The following is a 24,878-nucleotide window of genomic DNA, read 5'->3' as shown; positions in this document are numbered from 1 at the left end:
CAAGGTTGTAAAACAAAGAATTTTTAAATGTTAAATAAATTATTCTTTTTGACTTAAAGATCAAGAGAAACCAGGTATGACTGCAGACTTTAGTGGAAGAAGCAAATATTTGAGTTTTTATTTTTGTTCTTTCTTTGTTTCTTATTTTATCTCTTTCTTTCTCTATCTTGTTCTTTTGTTCTTTCTCTTACTCTTTCTTTCTTTTCTCTACTCTTTTTCTTTTTTCGTTCTATCTTTCTTCTTTCTATCGTTCTATCTTTCTCCTTCCTTCCTTTCTTCCTTCCTAATATCCATAACTCTCCAGTTGTCAAAGCAAATCTGTTGGGCTCTTCCTCACGGCGTGCTACACTACCTGACACGAAACGTAAAAAAACAAAACAACGGAGAAAAAAAACCTTTACTGTTCTGATAACAGGACAGCAGGTTGAGAGGAATGCACCTTGAACCTAAATGCAGACTCTAGATATGATCGATTAGTACTACACCATACGAAACTCAGAAGCTTCTGGCATCATGTTAAACTCTATTCTATAACTGCTCTTATAAAAATGAGAAAACAGCCTTCCAGTGTTAAAAAGGTTTAAAAAGAAGAATAAAAACAAATACCACAAAATAAAACCCGACTGTTTAAACAGATTTACAATGTGGAACGCTGTTCATTGAAGTTTAGAACGAGAAAATATTTGCAAATATATATTTACCTGCTTGTTGATTTTAAAGTGCTGAGCAGAGTTTCTCCACTGGCAGGTCAGAACGTAGCTTCCTGGGCTGGAGAGTGAGTCCCGTACCAAGAAATCTCCGTCACGTTGCACCAAGCTGTCTGCAACCTGGAGGTTATGAGCAGGTACACATGCACACACACAGAGGGTCACACAGTGGCTGTTTACAGTCCAAACATTCAATTAGATCTAATAATGGTAGTCTGTGGGACAGTAACTATTTTTATGAGCTAAGTACCGGCTGGCCTGCAGTGTTTAAATTAGACGATACTGTACTAAATATACTGTAAAATGTAAGCCTATTAAATTTCATTTTAACTGAAAGGTCTAAATCAGAAACATAATAAACCCATTTTAAACCATACAAATGTTTTTTATAATGAGTTACTGACAGTTTACAACATTAAATCCACTACAAGGGAGGCAACAACTGCCATCGATGGGCCAGTTTCAGTTTTATGAGGCAATTTCTGCAATTTCCCAGCTTGGGATAAATAAAGTACATCTATCTATCTATCTATCAATGACCCAAACATCTGAACCCAAAACAAAATCAAACCAAACAGTTCTACAGGCCATTGACACAAAATTACATATACAAATATTTACATACCTTCCCCTCAACCTTTTTAAATGAGAACTCTACAAACTTTTAGCAGATAAAAGCTAAGTCCAGTTAATTTCTCATGGTAATCATGGTCCACTGCATTTATTCAGTCTATGCTAACACTAAGGGCTTTGCTTTAATACTGCGAAGGGATTCATAAGGATTTAAGAAAGCATTTTTTAGGTTATCATCATAATTCTAGGCAGGGCTGTATTGATACAGCTTTTTGATTTCCGATACGATATTGATATTTTAGCTTTGAGAATTGTCCGATACCGACGTCGACCCAATTATTATCACAAATCATACCAGCTTTTATTACTTATTTTCTACTTTTCAGTGTAAGAAAGGGCTTGATCAAGTTATATTACTATAAAAAACAGTAAAAAGGTTTGAAAACAACCTTGTTTGAAAGCTAACCAATGTGTTAGAGAAACTAGCAGAGGCAGAGTGTTTCTGTCAGCATGAAAATATCGGAGGTCTTAGATGCCAGCCGATAAAATTTGATATTAGTTTTTTGGCTAAAATCAGGCCAATAACAGACCAATAATAATACTAATTTTATAGCTTCCTGTGTATCAATCAATATCAATAATCAATATCAATAATACTAATATCGTATTGGGACATCCCTAATTCTAGATGTTAACAATGAAGTTATTTTAAAACCATTAGGCTACTGTACACCTCTAGAAGCAGAAATCATGTTCTCAAATACTGATGCAGATATGTTCCCACTTTTAAGCTCCTGGAAGATTTACACCTTTACTGCCAAATGTTAGAATGTTAGAGAACAAATCAGGAACTGAGATTCAAACATGGAGGGAAACTTTCATTGTACAACAGTGCCGTGTTGCTAGTTGCTCTCAGGGCCACTAAACTTGAATGTGAAAAGTCTAGCGCCCCTAGTGGTTAAAATGTACACAGTATGAAAATACTCACAGTAAACTTTTAACGGTAAATATTTGTTGAATTATCTCAAATTTCAACTCAATGCAGAAAAGTTTTGAATGATGTGAGCCCTAATTATTTGAAAATCAAATATAAATATTTGGATATGAGATCTACCAGTTGAAATTATTTCACTTTAGTCTCTGTATTTCACTTTTGCTTCAGCTAAAGCCATTTACTCTTCTTGTTTCCCACAAAAACACACAAACCTTCGTACAGAACCCAAGGCTTTAATTAGACTAGTGTTTGTTTAGAGTGTAATGTTAGTTTAGTTTAGCCAAAGGAAGGAGCTTATTAAAAGCGATTACATCTCAGCTCTGGATCTCAAAGGGAACACAAAGCCTCCCTCACACATTTATCCAACACAACAAACAGAATACATCCAGCAGACATAAAGAACGCTTTCTGTGCGCCGACCTGAAGGTACAACCCGAGTGCCTCTACTGAGGTCACAAGTCACCCTACAATCTGTCTGTAATAGCTGCACATTCAGAGCTGTAGTCTAATAATAGCTGGTCCAACTGGTTTCAAACCAGAGCAGAGGGAGGGACTCGTGACTCAGATTTATTCTAGTGTTTTTTTTTTACCTGTCTGGGAATTGCTCCGTGGTACCAAGCGTGACTCCTTGGCTCCTCGCAGTTCATCTTCAGTTCCTCCTCCAGCTCCCTGCGGAGCTTCTCCAAGGAACAGTCCAGGATAAACTGATCCCTGGAGAACTGGGTTGAAAACAGGAAGAGAGCGTTTAGTTCCTCTGTCTGTTTCACATCTTTAAATCATGAAAAGAATCCTACTATCATTGTATGTATCTCTATGATGGTGTCTCTGTTTGAAAAGGAATATATTAAAAGTGCCATGAGTTAGAAAATATTTATTTGGTTTATTATTATTTTTTTGAGTCTGAAAGAGAAAAGCCTGTGTTTTTCTTTATTTAATTAAATATACCTTTATTGGCCTGTCTGTCATTTGATCAAATTGAAATATCAAATCATCTGTGAATTGAACCCATTTTGAACCCATCATTTTTCAATATTAATATCCTTTGAAAAAAAAATATTTCTATTTATTCACATGGTCGTCAATGGTAGTATGTTACAATTCAAAACTCTTAATAATAGTTCCAAATGACTCCATGTTAGGCTACTATGATCTCAGTTATTCAGTAATTTGCTTCAAATCTAACAGATGGACAGTTTTTTAATTCCATTTTTTTTTTTTTTTTGTCATTACACTGTCAAAAGTACAGAGCGGAGCAGTGGGCTGCCATTGTGTGGCTCCCAGGGAGCAGTGCAGGGTTAAGGGTCTTGCTCAGGGACCCAGAGTGGCAGTCTGTGGGAGTGGGGCTTCAACACAGAACCTCCAATATAATGCCCTAACCACTAGGCCACCACCCCCCTATTATACTACAATAACAACTGTTGCTACATTAAGCACTGGAACAAAAAAGCTTAATCCAAATGTTTCATGAAGATACATTAATGCATATTTGAAGACTAAAAAATCGGTTCTTTTTCCTGTCCTCTGAGTTGTCATAAACATTGTTTAACTGATATATAAAAAAAACAAAGAGGATTTATATCTATTTGTCTTACAAAGTATTTCACTCCGTTTTAACTGGTCAAAATTTAAGCAAACATTTTGTTTTTTTATATACAGAACACATATTAAGAGGGCTTATAACAAAAGACTTAATGCCTCCCTTTGTAGAGTTAGCCTGCTTTGCTTCTTTTCAGTGATATAAAACATTAAAATATGTAATATATTCCTGATGATGTTCCTGTCTTCAGTTGCTGTATCCGTTAGAATATCACTATTTAGAAAGAAATCATTATTATTAAGGTAAACTTGGCTTAAAATATGTGCCACTATCAAAGAATAATATACCATATATTAACTTTTGGATAAACATGAAACACCAATGTTAATCAATTGGACAAGAATAAATGTACAATAAACTGAGGAAAATCATAAACAAGTGAAAAAAAACATTAATTTACGTGATTTATCCAAAACTGGCCATTATGACCACAGTTGTGCCAATATGTAACATTGTGGAAATAATTAACTCCAAATAACCAAGTTCACCATTACATCCAAGTACTTTTCACAGATTTTAGTGTGGCAAATACGAACACTCTCAACATTCAATATGAGACTCAATATGGGGCATATGGATTTCCTGAATGAAAGGAAGGTATGGGTTCTTGTAATGGGAAGCTCTGTGTTTACACCTTCAAGCTTTCTCTCCCGGATTCTTTTCCTGAGAAGAGATGCCTTGGAAAAACCCTTTAAATAACACTTCATAATGTTTATGTATTAAATGACTGTGAGACATGATAACAGAGTTATCATGTGGATAAGTGGATAAGATATTGAAGTGGCTGAGGTTACAAATGGAAGCGCTCAGCATTGAGCTCGCTTCTTCAGAAAGTTTGCCCAGAATAACAGTTTAAAGAACATTTTACGCATTGGCAGGTCCGCATCATTACATCAGCACATCATACACGTTTGTTGATGAGGATAATTCACCAGCTCCCGTCATATCAAGATAATACAAAGGGTTTTTAGATCAAGGACAATCCAAACGCACAGTGACAGAGCTCTCTTTTAAGAATAATCCACTCTTTCTGTATGCTCCCATTTTATTTCTAAATATTGTCTTAAGTAGATAAACTGCTTGGGAAAACATTAGCTTTAACACATAACAGGCATGATATATTAGGGTTTAAAAAGCACGCACATGAATCATGAATAAATAATCCTAATATTCTAAACAACAACAACAAAAAGCTGTGGACGGAAAAACATGCCTGTTGTTCTAGAGCCACACATAATACGTTTTGTTTGAAGATCAACGGCAGATTTCAAGTAAAAGTAACTCATCACAGGGGTGAAGCATGGTGATGGACGTGTTATAATGTGGTGTTGTCCTGCTATGGTAAGATCTAAGCAGTAGATTCAGTAATTACTTAAACATATTGGCTGTACTGGAAGAAAAATTGAGTCTTCAGGCCAAATGGTTATATAAAAAAAAAATTGCAAGCATTTCAAATGAATCATCCTATGAACCAAACCACTATAGTGGTAACAAATGGGGAATTTGGAAATAAAGCACCAAGCAGCTGTTTCTAACATCTAGAATAATTTGGTCAATAACTGAACTAGATTACTTGGTCAATATTTGTAAAATTTTCACAAAACACATATAATATAATTAAAAACATATAATAAAATATAATAATATAATTAAAAACATCATAAAATGGATGAAAGTATGAATGCAAAAGAAACTAAAGAATGATATTAGTACAAATAAAGTGATACTAAAGTTGTCTTATTATAAAAGTGTAATAATAAAAAGCTGATCAGATGTTTATTTTCTCTTAAGAATTATCAATTTCAAAAGGGGATATTCCTTCATATTCTTTTCACCTCAGCTCCTTCTTCTCTTGTAAAGATACACAGTTCGGATGCCTTGTAAATCATTGTAAAGGTACCAGTCACTTTTTTTCTAGACACTTATTTTACAAGCATTTATGGCTGTAGATGAAATTAGATGATTTTGGTCAACAAATAATCCTTGTTTGGGTTAAAACACTGAGACAAAATCAACAACCAAATTAACCAAGCAAGCCAAAGGTGATCTAAAAAAAAGGCATATAACCAGAACAGAAACTAACCACTCATTAACAAAGTGAAACTATGATTTACACTGTGTCAAAAGTGAAGGACAGTATTTCTAACTCTTCACCAACAGCAAACACAGACTTACATAACAGCTGCTGGGTCTCTGCATTGTGCTCTCTTTCTCTCTTCCTTCAAACTTCATCTCACACAGGTAGACGTACACCATGGATGACGTTAGGAAAATCCCACTGGCCGTCGTCTAACGCCATCTCTCAGAAAAACCTTTCCACACAGACTTCCTCTGCCTGCCTCCACAGAGCTTCTGCCACTTTGTGTCTCCATCGCTCACCTTGCGCAACTTCACAGAATGTCCCAACCCTGACCCCCGCCCACCTGCATGGACCTGCCTCCATTCACACCTTAAACTGACGTACATAAACAAAAATGCATGTGAGTGATGCAAACACTTCCTTAATCTCTTTGAGTTGTGTCCCAGAGCATAGAAAGGTGAAACTTTATTATTTTCTCAGTTTGTGTAAAAAAAAATAAAAATAAATCTGTGTTATTTTTATGGTGCATAAAAATATCTAACTGTATTCTATCCTAATGCTCAACCAAGAAGGAGTTCCTCAGTCAACTTTTCATTGCCTTTATCATTACCTGGAAATATAGATTGTTTTTGATTAAAAAAAATGACAGCATTACAAGAACTATAACTAAATATTTCCAAATGAACTCGAGATTTACAATAGTAAATATAGAACAAACCGCAAACATCCATGTCTACCATAGAGTTAAAAATGAAACCACAGATAAGGTTGGTCAGAGCTGATAACATTGAGGAGCTCTGCACGTGTATGAAATGACTCTTCTCTTATCCTTAGGTCTAGACCCTGGACATTAAAACCAACCATTCAAGAAAAAATCAAAATCAAATGCCTGAATCTCACTCTTGATAAGCTCATCCTAATGTCATACAAGGGTATGTATGTACGGGTAGAACTTGTCTGTCTTGACTCGTTTTAAATGAACTGTTTTACTTTGCTTCGTTTAAAGCATTTTAGAAAGATTGTGCTTATTAAATACTCCTAACCAAAAGAGGCAGAATAAGATGTACCTTATCTGTTATGGTTCTCCCATTTTGAGTTTTCAGTATCTACACTGCAAAAACAATCAAGAAATAAGTAAAAAAATTCTTAAATTAAGTATATTTACCCTTAATTTGAGCAGGTAAATAAGATGATCTGCCAATGGAATGAGTATTTTTACTCTTAAAATAAGATAGTTAGATAATATTTACTTGAAATAAGACAATAAAATTGTTTTTTCTTATTTTAAAAGGAAATTGTCTTGTTCCATTGGCAAAGTGTCTTACTTACCCCCTCAATTCAAGGAAAAACGCACTTATTTTAAGAAAAATTCACTTATTGAGATTTCTATTTTTTGCAGTGTATATTATTCTATTTTGTTGGTCTTTGGTTTATTTTTCATTTTGTTATATTTAAGCAGTCTTGAGTTACACTCTGTTGCCCCCGTTGTGCCTGTCTCCTTTCCCCCAGCTCCCTTCTAGTCACTTCTATCCACACCTGCTCCATATCAGCTCTTTAGCCCAGTCTTTGTTCTGTCTACCATATATACTCTTGCTTGGTAGTTCTTCACTACTGGTTCCTTGTTGTTTCTTGGCTCCTGGTGTGTGTTTCCCCCTGGTTTTTAATTTCTAGTTTTTTGATTCTTGGATTTTGTTTCTGTTGCCTTTTTGAGTTTGTTAAACCCTGCAAGAACTCATCTCTGCCTCCCTGGTCTCTGCATTTGGGTCCTCAACGAACCTCCAACCCAACCTTGACAGTAGCATTTAAATAATATTTTGAACTTTGAAAATCATGGCATATATTAAGATGGAGGAGAGGCATGACAGAGTCAGTGCTAAAATGCAAAAGTCAAATACTAACTTAAAAAAATAACTAGTGAATGAAAGGTAGGCAGATACCACAGTGTGTCCACATAGACATCAACACTCTGTGAGGAAGATTTAATAGCAACAAAGGCGAAGAAAATATATTTAGTTGCTTAATATGTTTTATACCATAGTTCCTAAAATAGAAAATCTGAATGAGTTAAAATTGACATTGAGAAATAAAGGATAAAAAAGATCTGCTGAAAAAACCAGAGGGGTAAAAATCTCTACAGCTGCTCTTTTATTGTTTCCAGTCTTGCAATATGTTATTAGGTTTAAATAACAGCTTTGTCTAATGTGAGGAAACTCAGGGGATTTTATAGAAAATCATGTCCTGTTATTATTTTGTGTTCTAAACTGTGAATTAGACCATAAAGATATACAACCCCCGTGCTTTTTGTGTGCCCTCGTGTGGTCAAAAAGATTATTAGATAAATTCTTTAAAAGGAAACGAGATGCCTGGCTGTTCACTTTTAGTTTGTCATTTAGCCTTCTAAGGTAAATGAACCACCTGCACATTCCAGGATGAGATTACATAATAGGTCAACAGTGGTCTGGATATGGATTTCTACACATTACATGTTTGAATACAACCAATACAGTATGTGGAAGGTTGGTTTGACCCTACAATATGGTAAATGTAAAGGAGGGTGATATAGGATATAATCTGATGACCAGTAGTATATTAATTCTCCAGCCACATTAAAATAAAAGACTATCTAATAAGACATTACATCTTTTTTTGTCATATTCTCTCCTCTCTACACTAGATGTTTATTTTCTTCCCTGTCTGTCTTAACCTTAGAAAAGTCATTAGAAGAAAATGCTCTGCCCTCAGCTTTCATACCTGGTATATATGTTCAGTATAGACCCATGCAGAATCACACTCATAATGAACAAGCAGTGATCTTTATTAATATTCCAGTTTAAAACTGGAGCCACAAACCATTATATATATGACCTTACCCATGTGAGGAGTGGGAAAGTCCTGGGGGTGGATGATCTGAGCGTAAACATCCTGCAGCCAAACAGACCTCTCTTTTTGGAATCAGGTTTCCTGATCAGTTTTTTTTTTTATATAAAAAGAAGAATGGTGACAAAGGGTTTGGACAGATGACTGCCCTTGTCATCAGTTAATACAACAAAAGAATCCCTCTCTGGAAAAAACAAAACAATCTCTACTTAATGTATAAATTCATCCATTGGAAATGACTTCTTTATATATTTTTTTTTTTACACCTGGTATGTGATATAGGGACACAAGATAAAGAGCCAAATCATCTAATTTTATTTATTTATATTTTTGTTTTCAAAGTCAATAAAATGTCTCATTTTACCTCCTGCCAAAAATGCCTTAAATGATGGTAGTGTGAGACTCTGACAATATTCTTGCTGCTGGAAAGAGTTTGGATTTCAATGTTTTTCCTGAGGCCATTGGTTCAAGAGAGCCTGAGATTGAACTTTAACCCCACTATTCTAGTTCACACCAGAGGCAGGAAGGAGGAGGGGGGATGAATTGGAGGTCATGGAACCTGTATTTGGTTAAACTTTTTTTTTTTTAAATCAGATTATAAAACTGTATGTGACGCACATGTTCAGTTATTTGTTGTTGTTTGTTTAAGTTGACGTGGAATATTTTTGTTTTTTTAATTTACAAACAATGAACTTAAAGTGAAACTGGAGTGTCCAGTTTTTTTTCTGCACATTTAGCTAATTTATTGACTAAACTCCCATCTGCTATTCCTACAGTTATTATAAAGACCATGATAAAAATGGCTTTATCTGCAGTTGCACTCATTGTATAATGAAAACTGGGATGACTAAGGGGAGAGATGCACGGCAACCATGAGTCAAGGTTATTCTGTATAAAGTAATGAACAGAGGTGTGAATGGAGGCAGATAATTGATGGGTCATATACCAGAGGAACATGGAGGATAACAGGATGTAAGGTGTGAAGAAGGAGAAATGGTTGTAACTAATTTAAGAATGGCATGGAAAACATTAAGTTGATAACCCACATGGAAAGTGTTTTATAGACTGACCTGCAATACATCATCGTACAAATGTGGGTACATTTACAGGGTACATTACATTTCCCCTGTCTCCTTTTAAGGCTAGGCTTCAAAATGTCCTTTTTGATAAAGCTTACAGTTAAACACAGAGTGATGTTTGCTCACTCGCTGGGTGAACAGAGAAGTAGGAAGAGGTACAGTGAACGGCCAATCCAGATTCTCCTTGGGTCCACCTTTCTTCTTTTGACGAACCCAACAAGGTTAGCCTATCCAGAAGTATTTTCTATAGTTATGCTGCTTTAGGCTTAGACTGCTGGAGGACGCGGGGAACACTTCAATCATTCTGCAGTAACTCTTACATAATTTTATAATTTCTCTGCTTTTTCCATATTAGTAGCTTGATCTAGTGTGTTTTTGTTTCACATTTCAGATCCACAATGTCAGCAGGGACTAGTTATCTGTTAAAGTGAACAGGCTGAAAGAAAATGAAGGAATTTTTTTGTTTTACTTTCTGGACCTGGATTATCCACCTGTACAGATGTCATAATCCAATACCAGATGTAGGGTCATGGTCTGATAAGTTGTTCTGTTACTGTCAGCCTCAATGCTTGAAAGCCGCTCTGTTCTGCATGGCCAATGATCACAGCTTGCAAAGTGTACAATATTGCTTTTTGTGGCCTAATCTGCATTTTCTGACAAATCAAATGGGGCTGACATGGACAAAAATGCAACCATTTGATCTTATTCTGTCATTTGATAATTTTTCATACTTTTTTTTATTTTACACTGTTTTTTACTACAACATCACTTATTAATAAAGAGAAAACAAATTGGCTCAGAACAACTTAAGGATTAAAAAGTTCAATCTCCTCCTGTAACAGAGTATCACTGGTATCCATTACCTGGATATTTATAAACTATTATAATCAAGTTCAGATTCAGGTATTGGCCAGACTGAAACATGTCTTATACTGTATTATGTTGTTTCAAATGTCAAACGTTTAATTTAGTGAGGTCACCTTAGTTGATGGGAGAGTAAACATCATGATAGGATCCAAAGAGCAATATGAGGCCTTCAGATGGAAGACCGTGGTGGCTTTTAAGTCAAGTAAAGGATCAAAGATGTCTTAAAATAACATGGACATATCAGGGAAATAGTCTACAGGAGGAGAAGATTCAAAATTACTGCCAACAGTTTACTGAGTTTTGACATCTAAGCAGAGTCAGCCCTGAAGCAAATCAAAAGATTCTAAAAGAAGCCTCCAAAAAAAAAAGCAGATTATTGGTGTCACTGATAGGAAACTAAAGTCACCACTTAAACCAAGCTGCAAGTGCAAGAAACACACTAAAACATCTCATAAGATTGCAGAGTTGGGTAAACTTTTCATACTCTATATCAGAGAATCTAAGATGCTACAAGAAGCCTCTCTCTGATGATGTTATTAGGGTGTACGGAATCCAAACCTCCTCCTGAGCTACAAAATATAGTTTTATTGAGATCAGTTGTTTGACAAGTTAAATAACAGTAATTTCTACTTTTTATGAGCAATTAAATGACTTTAAAAATCAAATATTCAAAAACAAATAATGTTATATTTACATGGGGTATTATTATATTATATTTTTACATAACTATATAATAAATTATGATGACCAATAAGTTCAATCTTTTAAAAATTCACATATATGCATATATTCTTATTTGGTATCTATAAGTAAAACTAATTAAGTTTTCCTCTGTAGTTATGAAAGAAGGGAAACAGATGAAAAATGTTGCACACAGTTTTCAGTCAGGTTATTTGTTTATATGCTGCAAACTTTCCCCCGCGACCTGCAAAAACTCTCAAAGCCTGGACATAATCTCCACGTCCAAACAAAGAGACCAAAAGCATTTAAGCTGTGTTTTTGGGTTTATATGAGTTCTTACAGGTTTCTGATTTGTAACATTGGACTGGCTGTGACCAATGAGAAAGAAACATGCTGTAAGCTGCTTGTCTGTTAAGCTTTAAGGGAATGAATCCTTTTTATATGATCAGCCCTTATCTTTCCTCATACCAGTAATAATCCTCAACTTGTCCCTTTCTCTTTGTTCAATACTATGATGAGCAACATTATGTTAATAACAATGCTGCTAAAACAGAAAGAAACCGTATCTATTCAATGCATTACTGCAGAGTAAACCAGCAGGACTTAGACAAACAAGCAGGTTCACCTGCTGCTCCAGCAGATATAATGTCAGAGACAAATGATAATAATTCACTGCAGATTTGTTAAAGTAACATTATTGGATTATTTCTAAGCCCTAGATCTGTGTTAACATTATTATTAGAAGATTTTAAAATGATTTATTACTTAGGTTAGGAGCATAATTAAATTTAGACTAAAGGTTTAACAAAGCATCAGGACAATGAGCTGCAATGCAATTAGAACTGGTGTACATGAAATTTATTAATTCAATTTAGTCTATTCATATAGTGCTAATTCATAACATGTCATTTCAAGGCACTTTACAGAGACAGTTCAATCGGATCAAATAATCCGACTGGTTCAAAATTTCTATCAAGGAAAAACAGTCATTGATTTAAAGGGCTGAGCCCTCCTATTAGTGCTTTTATAATGCAAACATTATATGCAAACCTCTTTTCAACTTTATTCATGTTTTTCTTAGAATTTGATCATTAAGACATAAGCAAGAACAATGTTTGGATAACTATTTCAGTTATATAAAGCTTATAAAATCAAAGCTCTCAGGTTTTAGAGCTCATCATAGCACTGAAACCGCTCTGGTAAAGTCACCAATGATAGTCTCATGACCTCGGATAATGGATTTGCATCTGTACTTCTCCCGTTTGATCTCCGTGCTGAATTTGAAACTGTTGATCATAACAATAATTCAGAAAGGCTTGTAGGAATTGAGGGAACAGCATTAAATTGGTTTCATGTTACCTGTCTGACAGATTTCAGTTTTTTTCATGTAAATTATACATTTTCCTCAAGCTCCAGGGTTTACTGTGGAGTACCACAGGGATCAGTGGTAGGAGCAGTTTCCTTAAAATACAGATGCAATCTGTATATTAATTTGCAAAATTATTTTTGAATAACCTCCACTATTAGGCTGATGATAGTCGGCTATATTCACAAACCCAATTAGAAAGAGTAAAAGTATTTTGCTAAAACACAAAAACTTGGATAACAGAAGTTATTGTCTTTAGACTAAATAGTTTAGTCAGTTGCTTCATTTGGATTGCATCAAATTGGAGGTAATGCAAAAAAAAGGGATAAAAACGTTTTTGATGATTCAGTACAACAGTCTAATTGCCTTTGCACCACTTGAATAAATGGACAGTCATTTTGTTTTAACTTTTGACTATTTTAAAGGTTCCTTTCTCTTATATTAAACCAAATGACCAACACCTTAACCACCAGTGTGCTCTATTGGTCCTTTGGGGGGTGGCGTCCTTTAACTTTTAGATGTTTTCTTTCCCACCACATCTAAATCCTGTAATTAGGTCATTAGCAGAACTCTGAAGACATTGACTACATGCTGAGGATATAATTCAGCCATTTGATTTAGGCATATTGGAGCAAAGGAATTTTACAATGTTTCACACATCTAAGGCATGCAGGACTTTGCTCCCCTAAAGATACTAATTAGACCCTCCGGATCAAAGCAGAGGACAGATGATGACAGTAAATGATTCTGGATCTTTGAATTTCTATATCTCGGCTTAGCCATCAGAGAGCCTCTGACTCTCCCTGTTTACACATACATCTTCCTGTGATTAGACCAGGAAGTATTTTACTCTTCACTTTGGGTCGCGCCCCCGAGTATCTCTGAGATACCAGTACATTATCAACTTTTTTTGTTGTTGTTTGGAGGAGCAGAATATTTATTTTCCTTTGTAACTAACAACCTTCTGCAAAAGACTAGGATATGATTTAAAATGGCCCGGTTTTAATCTTAAAAAGGTGCATAATTTGATTAATGACAACTAATGGTTGTTTTGTTCTCTTTTTCCTCTTTATTTCCCTTAGGTTTAAGATGGAAACGTGAATTAACCCCCCCAAAAAAATTTAGAAGAAAACATAAATATACACGTTAGATGAAAAATTAGATGAAAAAATACTCAGATTCTTTTTCTTTATTATTTCCATTCAAACAGCTACACTGCACAAAAAATAAATCTAAATAAGTAATCTTTTCTTAAAATAAGTGCATTTTTTTCTTGAATTAAGGATTTAATTGAGACACTTCCAATGGAACAAGACAATTTACACTTAAAATAAGAAAAAACAACTGCATTGTCTTATTTCAAGTGCATAACATCTAGATACCTTATGTTAAAAGTAAAAATACTCATTTCATTGGCAGATCATCTTATTTACCTGCTCAAATTAAGGGTAAATACCCTTAATTTAAGACATTTTTACTAATTTTGAGATCATTTTTGCAGTGTATACCTAACATTGCAGTTCTTAAACAACAACTTTTCGCCCTGCATTGAGGGGCTACATATGTAGAGATGCTATGGGAATGCTTTACTTGAGCATAGAGAGAGAACTGAGTCAGAGTTGATGGGAATCCTGAAGCTCATTAGAGTCTGGAGAAAATCTGAGGCAGAGTTTCACCTTCAAGTCGGACTATGAACTTAAAACAGCCAGAGCTACAAATGGAAGGTTTGGATCAAATAATTTTCATGTTTTTGAAAAGGTCAAATCAAAGTCCATACTTAAATGAAAGGTAGTAACAAGACTTGAAATCCGATTTTCTCAGATACTCTGAAACAATATTTAACTGAAAATGAAATATATATATAAAAAAACAAAAATAAAACGGGCAAACCTTCAGTCTCTACATGAGTAAAGCTGGTGGACACAAATGAAGAAATGATTGTAACCAAAAAGATGGTTCTACAAAGGATTAAATCAGGGAGACAAGCACATTTTTTTTCAGATTTTGATGTGCAGAAAAAACACCATGTTTAATTCACTTGCTGCTCTATTTTTTTTTGTGTGTGTGTTTCTCTATCACATAAATCCAGAACAAGTGAAGTTTAATTTAGATTTTTGGTTGTAATAATACTGATCTTTAGCAAGGGACTGTGTCTTTACATTGTTAATGTTTAAGGTTTCTTTGTCTGTTGGTTCAGTCTTGTTTCTTTTTGTTTTTTTATTGTAGTGACAAACAAGTTCCCTAATGTAGAGTTTGTGATCAAATCCACATACATTTTAAGACTCTAGATCTCTGGATGAAGACTCTTATAAGAAACTGAAATAGAAACCCTAATAAAGAAACATTTGAGTAAATTAGATAACATTATATTACAGATTCAATCCAATAAAATTAAAAAGTTATCAAATTTTCTTTCTGTCTGCTGTTATCTTTCACTTAGGTTTGAAGGCTCAGAAATTAGCTTTGATTTGTGCAGACAGAGATAGAGAAAACCATGCCACTGTGGTTAAATGGCATCCTCCCAAAGAGACAGATGGAGAGGAGAATAAAGGGGGCAACGGAACAAATCCTCTGGCTTCTTGGAGTCACATAGCAAAGGGAGCAGAATAGGGTGAGAAGGCTAATAGATTAGTTGAAAAAAGACAATGACTGAACAGTCAGTGACATTACTGTATTCCCCCCCCCCCATTTTGTACAGATTTAACAAATCAACATTTTTTTCACACTAAACTAAAAATAAACAGATCTTAACTAACCACCTGCTCTAAACCTCTGTTTTATGCACACTTTGCATTAAAAACAGAATTTTAACAACAGATCTACCTGGCCAGCCACAAACTGAAAAGAAGCTCCTGGCTGAGCTGCACTACGTCACCGCAGCCCACACCTTAACTCCCACTTCATCCACTTAACTTAATGACATTCATACATTTCCCTGACGTCATGCAGTGCCACAAGTTAGTAATGTCTCATCCACATGAGGACTATCACCCTGGTCCCGGCTCCTCTGGCTCATCCTAGCCGTCATACACACTGCCTTGTCTGTCTGCCAACAGCAGTTATGGATGAAGTCAACATATATCTCACACTCCCAGGCTCAGACAGTCACACAGATGGTCATTTATAAGGTCGTCTGGTCCCAGTAATAAAAGCTCAGTGTTCAACATGCAGTGAGACAGGAAAGAGAAGGAGCATTCAGTGTGATTAGATTTTGCTCCAGCTGAAAGTTGGGACATGCCCCTGTTGTCTGCAGGGCAGTAAGGGGCTGTCTTTTTTTGTAATAGCTTTTAGTGGACTGGTCTGTTTCCTGTGGTCTGCTATAAACAGCAACCAGTGATCAAAAGAGCTTTAAGAAGCTGGCAGAAAAGAACATTGACTGTTAGTCAAAATGCTAAAAAGAAAAAAAGTCATTTTTCAGCATGCATAAAAAAATGGAACATCCGTTGAAGATTTGCACTTTAACCAAAATCAAATAAATGATTTAAATGAATAAGATGAGCAGCCCCTTGTTTTCTCACCTTCCCTGTGATGACAGAGTTCTTGTGGTAGAAACAACACAGAGCTGCTGTCAGAGCCTTTAGGTTGCATCGCTCCGTCATTCCAGCCAACTTTTCCAAAATGCAAAGGCCAGCTGCAGAAGTTTAGTCCAGCTGCACTTTGATCACACCAACTGCTGATGAAAAGTTCAACTTGGATGAACAAATGCCTGTTTGCTTCTTCCAAGAAAAACCTCCATCATAGAAGCATTCTCTGAGCAGAATCTCTCTCTCTCCTCCACAGTCCCCTGCAGAGTGAACGCTCCACAGCTCTCCTAGCTTTACGCATCCTTTCCAACAGTTTCCTTCTAAACCCCACCCCCAGGATTCATGTTTGGAGGAGAGAAACATCCATGTGGTAAGGTTGTAGCCAGTGGTGTGGAGTGCCTGGGAGTGGCCCAAAGGCAAATCTCCCTGTCATCTTCTCTAAAACAAACTCATGGTTGGGTAAAACACTCTCTACTTCACATTATTAATTTCCCTAAAACCAGACTAACATGATCAAATATTTCTTGTTAAGGTTGTGATTTATTTATTTTAAAATGTGTGACAGCGGATCTTCGGATGATTAACTATCAATAAAAAACATTTTAATTTAAGATTTTATTTTTTTTTGTGAAATGGAAACTTCAATGTTTGCTGCAAAGAAATAGATACTTTTTTTCTTCCTGGAAATAAATCTTTTGGGATTGTTATTCCATTTTATATATCTATGACCATAAATTATGGTTTCTCCAAAACACATAAACAGAAAAACAAAAAATGCTTCAAATAGAAAAAACAGTAGATAGGTTAAGAAAAATATGCAAAGAAATATATGTCTCAGTAAAGAGATCAAGCCAAGAAGAAAGTTGAAGGAAAGAAAAAAAAAGTACATTTTTCATTTTTTATGTGTGACTGTAGTATAGTATACAGTAATATCAATAATTGTTGATCGACTCCTATTGGTTTGATGCTTTTTGGTTTTTTGGTGCAGGTTTCCAGTTTTCACAGTTTATAAAAATTGATAATTTAACCATTTATTAGAAATCAAATTAGCTCAAATTTTGAACTAGAAGACAAGACCTTGAAGAAAACCCAAAAATCTGCACTGGTCTGAAACAGTCTGGTTAATCTGGTTCACAAATAGGGTTCATGGTCTTAATTATACTCGAAAAGGCCTAGTTTTTATTACCATACTATTTTTAAATGATAATCATACAGAAAATCTCAGTGAGATGCTGTTTTAATTGGAAAAAAGGCCTACATTGTTAAAATAAACCAAGAAAATGTTTCATATATCTAAGTGGCATAAAACACAAAAAATCTCTTCCTATTTGTGATTTTAATTCTAATTTTGTTTTCCATTTTACATTCCTTACAATACAAAACACCATTTAAAAAGAGACCAATTTTTTTTTTCTGTACTCATTTAGAAAATGACTGCAGCTTTTGTGTCATGAAAATAAGCCAGAAAGAGGGTGCTGGGTCTTCAAAGGGAGATCAAACATCCATCCCTTCCTCTGTGCCCTGCAGAATGATGCTGATGAATAGCTGCCCATCTGTGGGACTTAATCACTGTGGAGCAATTACTCTGGTGACATTCTAGTGGAGCGCCACAACTTTCCCACCAAAACGACGCATAGAAATGTACACATTGAGGCTGGACACTGAATGTACAGAGATGGAAGTATATTATACAGCAGCACAAGCAAACATGCGAACGCAGAGGGTGACTCCCCAACAGCAGCCGACTGAGGGAATATTCTGAGTCTAATTACAGTCTGAACCTTCCGAGGATACAGGAAGGAAATACATTTCCAACATTTCCCGGGGCACGACACACACACAAACACTCACCCCACTGTTAACCACAGCAGCCCAAAATCACCAGCTAGGCTGATCGCACACCTTAAAATACACATATCCAATTCTCCAGGAATGCATTGGAAGTACAGCAAGGGACAGAGATCAGCATCCTGAGGCTCTGTACTTTCTATTTCTATTTGTTTGTTGTTTCTGACAAATGGACTGAGGGAGACAAAGCTGTTTCAGCCCTTTTTAAATACATTACTACCTCAGGAATGTTGGAATGGAGAGTTTTCTATCATTTTCTACCAACAAATACTAAAAATGGCAAATGTAAGCGGTAGTAAATAAGCAGTGATACAAGACAGCATGCAGTGCTAAAAGTCCTTCTGCCACAGGCAGGTAGTTCGGATTTCAAGTTAAAAGAATTATATCATAAAACAATAATAGTATCAGTGTCAGCCCATATCTGATGCAGCATTCATCAAGCTTCTGTATGAGATAATAAAAGTCAGGGGCTGCTGTGCTGTTCAATGTGATTGTAATGGCTCATTGATTGATACTAAACACTGATCTTATTTATGCTCTCACTGCAACCCAACGCGTTCGCTCTGTGAACTCCCACTGTTAGCAGAAATGTCACTACTCTTACTGGGAAGAGTTACATAACATTAACAGGGGGACAATACCCAGAAATATATCAGTGTTTCTGACTCAATGTGAGCTAAACTAAAGCATGGATAGACTGCAGATAAAACACAGGGCTGATGGATCAATGTAAATGACCAGAAAAATAAAAATGATGCCAAAGAAATACAATTAAATGCAAAATTTTGATACTTTATATCAATTATTTTAATCTCTGGGAACTAATAATTCTGTTCAATTCAGGTTATTTACATAACGCCAATTCATAACATGTCATCTCAAGGCACTTAATAATTCAATCAGATCATACAGTCTGATTCATTCAAAGTTTTCTATCTAAGGAAAACCAGTTGATTGCATCGACTCATTGACTCTGTGGTAATCCCTCACACCAAGCATGCTTGTAGCGACAGTGGAGAGGAAAAAATCCCTTTTAACAGGAAGAAACCTCCAGAACCACGCTCAGTGTGAGCGGCCATCTGCCGAGGTCGACTGTGGTTCAAGGACACAGAAGCTAAAAAAAAAAAAAAAAAAAAAAATATATATAAGTGTTTGTTCCTTTGAATGTAGTCAAACTTATTTTATGTCAACCCACTTCATCGTTTTCGAGTCTTTTAAGGGGGCCGGTTGCAGCTGGAGCTGAACCAATGAAGCCTTTGTTTTTATTATCTTATTGACAAACAGCAGACTGCTCTGGTATTATAACTTTTATCCAATTTATTCGGTCACTTTAAAAGAACATATCCCACAATATCCCTATTTTGTCTCATAAAGGCCAAACGGATAGAAAAAAAAAACTGATCTACCAATTGAGAAATGAACTCTCTGCATTTAACCCACCCCCTTTGGGGAGCAGTGGGCTGCCACTGTGCAGCAAGCAATGGGGGTTAAGGGTCTTCTCTGAGACCCAGAGTGGCAGTGGGTTTTAAACTCACAACTTGAAGATTCCAAGCCCTGTGCCCTAACCACTAGGCCACCACTCGCACTTCATTGCATGGGCCAGCCTTATTTAGCCTGTGGGCCTTGGTTTGACACCTGTGATGTAGAGACTGACCATTTATAACCAAATGCTCATAATTGTATCAAGGTTTTTATAACTATTCTTAATCACAAACAGAATGGTCTAAATGTCAACAATGGGTGGTAAGGTTGCTTAAGGACCCAGATGCAGAGCCAAGTGAAGCAGAGATTAGTTCTCACAGGTTTAATTGAAGAACAAAGGAAACAGAGGTACAAATCCTGAAATCTAACTAAAATGTTTAACAAACCAAAAACCATGGAGACATCAGGGGAAAAACAAGCCTGAGGAGCTGCGGGAAGATGAGCTGAGTAGACGAGTACAGCATTGAGAAGGAACCAGCACTGAGTGACTGCAGAGGTGGAGTATTTAAGGAGAACAGAACAAAGGATGGACAAATGAGCTGAATAAGGAGCAGGTGTGGGTGGAACTGGCAAGAGGGAATCCAAGGGGAAAGAAAACAATCACAAGGGGGCAACAGAGAGTAACTAAAGAATGCTTGAATATCATGGAAAATAAAAACAAAACAGCTGATAACAGAAAACTGAAAACTCAGAGTCACAACAAATGGGAAGAACCATAACACTAAAGTCATATCCAAATGTGTCTTTAGATCTAACTGGTTTGTTTAGATATAGTTTATGCAGGTCAAACCTGTTGGCTGATTGAAGAAGAAATAAAGGAGATACATGGTAATTAACTCGGTCAGCATTTTATCAACCTTCTTTGCAAAGAGAGAACAAACAATCACAGCAGTCCTAATAGCTCAATGTTCCGCCCTGTTCTGGTTAGACAACATTTCACATTACTAACTTAAACTCCGCAGAAAGGTTATGAAGATCTCCACATACAGTTAATCAAAACAATTACATTCAGTTGGAGAAAACAGCAATGCTGCCAATCACAGTTTAAAGCTTCAAGGAAAGTTTATGTGGAATTAGACAATTTAAAATGTTTTACACTATGATAATAACACTGCAGTGGCATAATGAAAAGAAAAGAAACTTTGGAATACAGCCTCAAATGAATGATGCTTCAATTTAGACTCTATATAGAAAAGTCAAAAGCAGCTCTTAATAAGTGGGATTTCACACTAATTTATAATTTAGGTCTTCAGCACTTTTGCAGTTTGGATCTACTTTTTAGGCTTTGAAGACTTTTTTGCATTTATTGATTCCGCTAAAGATAAAACCATGGATGATATTTTAATTTAAGCTTCATTACTAAATGAAAATAATGAATCTCAGTTAATGCGCCACTGTCTGATTCCATGACTAACGACTGGCTGTCTTGTAATGGTAGTACATAAACATAGCCACTAGAGTGCACACTCCTATAAACCTGTCAGTAATTCTTTTTGCAGATGCTGGTGCCTGAGTTGCATAAAGATGCATAAAATCAATTACTTTAAGAGGCGAAATAAAATATTGATCATGCTTTGATATTATAATACAAGGTGTATTCATTTTGCTGATTTTATGAGGCGGTGTCTCTGTGTACTGCTGCAACCTGAAACCAACCCCCCCAGCCCCCTTGCACACACAAACACACACAAACACACACAGACCTCTATTGTTTTCTAAAGCTGCAGAGCTGCTTTCAAATCTGACTGGAAATGAAAAAGAATGGGTAGAAATTTGAGAAAAGAGAAGTTATGCACATTTTGAATTGTGAGAAAATCACCATCAAAGGCTTGTTTTATGGCCAGCAGCTGTTTGCTTTCAGTACAGGAGTCAAAATAACCGCACAGAGTAATTTGCTCCTGTTTTCCTCCTGATTATAAACCTGTCATTCCGTTGTTGATGTCTTGATACACTTGATAAAATATTTTCACTTTAAACTACGAAAAAACCCTAAAAGATAATAAATATAGCTAAAAGTTTGCATGTAAAAAAAAAATCATTCATAGCTAAACTTCGTGCTGTCAGGCCTTACTAAAAGCTCTTTTGGAATTTAAGGCGAACTTATCTAAATTTTTCCCCTCATTTGGATAAGAGGAAAAAGGTAATTAGACAGAAAGTATTTAGGCTTCTAAAAGCGTCGGAAAGGCGTCTGCAGGAGCAGTAATGGGCCTTATACTCAGCATACTTTCATGCTATTGTTCTCTGAAAACTACTTTCCACGTTCCAGTTGGAAACATCCGCTCCAACTCACATGTTCAACCACACAGTGCATGGTTTACTGCACCGACACCTTCAGCGCATGACACCAAACACAAGCTTTGTCAGTGTCTCTGCACATACTCACCTGTCTGTTTTCATCAACTTTATGAAAACACAAACACACCTGGAGACGGGCCGACAGCCACATTTCCACACTTCTCATCTCACACACCTGATACAGTAGCTCTATTAGCAGTCAGCACACAGCAAAGAGAGCAGTCATCCACCACTGACTCACAGCCCCAGTTTGACCGCTGAGTGAGGCTCTCGTGGGAAGGACTGACTTTGCTTTTCACACTCATGTGGCAGCATCAAACATATGAGAGAACAGATGGAGGGAATGACTGATGGGTGGAAAGATGAAGATGGTTGAATGGTGAGAGAGAAGAAAACAAAATCACCCAGAAAAGCGAATAAAAGCCACTATCTGTGTGGTTAGGGCATTGTTCCTAGACAAGTACTGGCAAAACAATGTTTATAAAGCTTTTGTTCAGAGAATTTCATCAATGTGAAAAATTTACTAAACTGTACACATCCAAAAAAGTTTATATTAAACACAAAACTGGGACTGTGTGTGTGTGTATGTGTGTGTGTGTGTGTGTGTGTGTGTGTGTGTGTAGGGGGGGTGTTCCATTAGGCTGTGTGCATGTTACTTTTCCAAGCGTTCTGGGAATCCTGTTGGAGAATATAGCATCATGGACCAAAATACCAGGACATTCAACAGAAAAAAAAAAAAAAAAGAATTTGTCTGTCGATACGCTGAAGACCATCTATTCATCCTATGGTTGGGGAAGTTAGGGTCTATGGCTGGTCAGGCCAATTTGCGCACGGAAAAGTCTTGGGCAGTGCGAACAGGGAATGGTGGCGTCTGATGCATTCAACAAGAATACAGTGGACTCTACCGGTAAACTGACTTTGGGTTTTCAGGTCTTTAAGCCTGAAAAAGTAATTCCAGCGTGCCAAACAAAAAAATAGACAAATTGAGTCGGTTGAGTCCAACTGACTTAAAAGCAGTGGTGTAAAATCTACACACATTTGTCACTTAAAGGGGAACACTAGTTTTTTTTTTTTTACATTAGGCCCTTGATTTTACGTTATTACATCATGTTCTACTCACGCATATGAGTTTTGTAAAATTTGGAGCTGTCCCGATGTTATTCGGTTTTGTTATATCCAAGTAACATCTTCCAATCAGCAACGAGTTGAAGGCACAAACTAAACTGTTCATACTTTATTCTGACACAAAACTAATATGGGTGAGTAGAACATGATGTAATAACGTAAAATCAAGGGGCCAATGTAAAAAAAGGTGTTCCCCTTTAAGTAGAAGTATAGATACTGCCATATAAAAATACTCTGGTAAAAGTTTAAGTATCAACTTCAACTCTTTACTCAAGTAAAAGTGAAAAAGTATGTGCTCCAAAAACTACTCAAAGTCTAAAAGTATAAAGTAACTTTAAAAAAAAAACTGCCAGATGTCACTATATGAATTGAAAGCTCATATTTTTCGACTATTTCTAAAAATTCTTTGAGATACAGTAGGGCCAAGGATGAGGGGGGTCTTGTTGGTCTCCGTCTCCATCTCTCGATACGATCTCGCCTGTATCCGACCTTTCAGACATTTCAACATCTTTTTCTGAATCCTACATTGTAGCATGTCATAGATTTGCAGGTTGAAGGACACCTGCTTGCTTCTAATGATTTCCTTTAGCTAACCAATGAGTGTTTGCGTTATATGACTCATCCAATTACACTAGTTTTCACTAGATGTGAATGGCGCCAATGATCTGCATTGGATGGAGCACATGACGAGAAATAAATATTTATTAACATTAAACAGAAGCCAAGAGTAACAAGTAACGTTTGTTTTAAAAATTTAAGGAATAGAAAGTACAGATACTTGTGTGAAAATGTAATGAGTAGAAGTCAGAAGTAGGAAGGAAAGTAAGTAATGAAGTATAGATACCTAAAAAGTGTACTTAAGTACAGTAATGAAGTATTTATACTTCGTACTTGATGCCTCTGCTGAAAACCAACTGTCATTCTCAGGCCTAAATCCATTTACATGAGGCTGAATTGGAGGAAAGAGAGCATAAAAGATGGCAAACACATTTAGGCAATCGAGAGAAATTCTGTGATATTTTGCCACTGCTCCTAACTGCCTTCTTGAACAGATTGGATTCAAATACTTTGAATCCGAATGAAAATAAATACCTTTAATTTGTCATTTTAACGAAGAGATACAAGGTCCAACCCTAAATATTGTCAAAGATATTATGGCACAAATCATATTTACCTTCATGGGAGCCTTTCAGCTGCTTGAAACATGTTTTTATTGCCCTTAAATCATACAGATCTCCAGGCCAATAAAGCAGAATATCATAGAGACCAAACGGACCTCAGAGAGTAAAAACAAAGGCCCCAGCAGAATGAAACAGCCATAAAGAATATCACATGACAGCCAGATGAGGCTGCACCTCGGTGCCATCATCTCTGTTTTAGTGAAAGCTGAGACTCAGGTGGTGTTTGTGTGTGAACATGATTTAAGGCAGCATGAAACTGACAGCAGAGACACAAACTGTGTGATTTATGACTAAGTTATCATGAAAAACCTGCTGCTTTTATATTAACGTCTCCGAAGACAAATGTTTATTCTTTGAAGGAAGATATAATGGGTTAAACACATGTAGCACAACATGCACTGTGTGCTGGATTCAGTTCATTTCCATGGATCCTAATGAGTCTCATGGTGTGAAAAGCTTTAGCAAAAATATATGATGGATTAAAAGTATCTGATTGATTAGTTATAGTTTTTAAGTACACTTCTATTATATGTATATTATTATACTTATTATAAATTTTTTTGTGGATCTATAAAATCTAAAACATTCCTCGTGTCCACATA

At 36.0% G+C, this 24,878-nt stretch overlaps 1 protein-coding gene across 2 annotated transcripts in view; it reads right to left on the bottom strand.

Moving 5' to 3' along the window:
* Positions 1–24,878, bottom strand: part of LOC107101163 (breast cancer anti-estrogen resistance protein 3 homolog) — a 52,278-nt gene that overhangs the window by 8,658 nt on the left and 18,742 nt on the right. For both annotated transcript variants that reach the window (XM_015399955.1, XM_015399956.1), the window contains 2 exons: positions 2,865–2,993; positions 702–827 (listed from right to left, as the gene is read on the bottom strand). In XM_015399955.1, coding sequence (XP_015255441.1) covers positions 702–827; positions 2,865–2,993 — 255 coding nt within the window. The remainder of the gene's footprint in view (positions 1–701; positions 828–2,864; positions 2,994–24,878) is intronic.

The sequence above is a fragment of the Cyprinodon variegatus genome, unplaced genomic scaffold (assembly GCF_000732505.1).
Source record: "Cyprinodon variegatus isolate N-32 unplaced genomic scaffold, C_variegatus-1.0 Scaffold1061, whole genome shotgun sequence".
NCBI lineage: Eukaryota > Metazoa > Chordata > Actinopteri > Cyprinodontiformes > Cyprinodontidae > Cyprinodon > Cyprinodon variegatus.
The sequence above is the reverse complement of the archived record's forward strand: the minus strand, read 5'-3'. Positions and strand labels throughout refer to the sequence as shown.